Source organism: Rhea americana, unplaced genomic scaffold (genome assembly GCF_003343005.1).
Source record: "Rhea americana isolate MKP2758 unplaced genomic scaffold, rheAme1 scaffold_22, whole genome shotgun sequence".
NCBI lineage: Eukaryota > Metazoa > Chordata > Aves > Rheiformes > Rheidae > Rhea > Rhea americana.
The window spans coordinates 2,912,678-2,913,938 of NW_028186329.1; the positions used below are offsets into that span (position 1 = coordinate 2,912,678).

The 1,261-nt window shown below is 69.9% G+C and overlaps 1 protein-coding gene across 1 annotated transcript in view; it reads left to right on the forward strand.

The window, feature by feature from the left end:
• The first annotated feature begins 28 nt into the window (after positions 1-28).
• Positions 29-1,261, forward strand: part of KCNN2 (potassium calcium-activated channel subfamily N member 2) — a 69,261-nt gene continuing 68,028 nt past the window's right edge. The window contains exon 1 of the mRNA XM_085305374.1: positions 29-1,123. Coding sequence (XP_085161500.1) covers positions 29-1,123 — 1,095 coding nt within the window. The remainder of the gene's footprint in view (positions 1,124-1,261) is intronic.

Consider the following 1,261-nt stretch of genomic DNA (forward strand, 5'->3'; position numbering starts at 1 on the left):
GCGGCTCGTTCCCCCGCCAGGTGACGTGATGCCCGTTGTTTTGGTCCGCCCGACCAATCGGACGCGGCGGTTGGATTCTACGGGAGCCGGGATGGGCCCTCGGTGGCGACAGCAGGACTCTCCCCTGCCGACCATAACGCATTGCGCAGGGCGCAGCACCGCCTGGTCCTCCTGCGGCTTTAACGGCGCGGGCATGGAAACCCCGCTGCAGTTCCCGCCGGGCTTCTGCGCCGAGCAGCAGCAGCAGCGCCCGCCGCCGCCGCAGTGCCCGCCGCCGCACGGCCAGGACAAGCAGAGCCTCCTCCAGCAGCAGCAACAGCAGCACAGCCCATGCCTCCAGTGCAACAACTGCGCCTACTACGGGGCTGCTGCGGCAGCAGCGGGGGATAACCTGCCCCTGCTGCTCCGCACCTCCTCGCCCCTCTCGGGCGCCTTCCGGACGCACTCGTCGCCGCTCTCCTCCGCCGCCTCYTCCCGGCAGGGCAGCCAGCTGAACGTCAGCGAGCTGACCCCCTCCAGCCATGCAGGCTCGGCCAGGCAGCCCCACCAGTACTCCCAGTACCACCAGTGCCATAGCCTGCAGCAGCAGCAGGCAGCCAGCCCCAGCAGCAGTATCAGCAGCGGCAGCACTCACCACCACCACCACCACCACCACCATCATCACCAGCAGCAGCAGCGCCGCGAGAGCAACCCCTTCACCGAAATAGCCATGAGCAGCTGCAGGTACAACGGCGGCGTCATGCGGCCGCTCAGCAACCTGAGCTCGTCCCGCAGGAACCTCCACGAGCTGGACTCCGAGGCGCAGCCGCTCCAGCCGCCGCTCGCCAGCCCCAGCCCCGCCGCTGCCGCCCCGGAGATCGTGGTGTCTAAGCCCGAGCACAACAACTCCAACAACCTGGCGCTCTACGGCCCCGCCGGCCCCGGCCCGGGCCCCGGCGCCCCCAACAACGGCGGCAGCAAGTCCAGCAAGAAGAAGAACCAGAACATCGGCTACAAGCTGGGGCACCGCCGGGCGCTCTTTGAGAAGCGCAAGCGCCTCAGCGACTACGCGCTCATCTTCGGCATGTTCGGCATCGTGGTCATGGTCATCGAGACTGAGCTGTCCTGGGGCGCCTACACCAAGGTACCGCCCGCCGCCGCCACGGGCCCCTCAGCGCCGGGCGAGGCGACCCCCGCCTCTGCCCCCCTCCCCGGCAGCCGTTAGCCGAGGCGACCCCTGTCGTCCCCCCCCTCCCCGGCAGCCGTTAGCCGAGGCGACCCC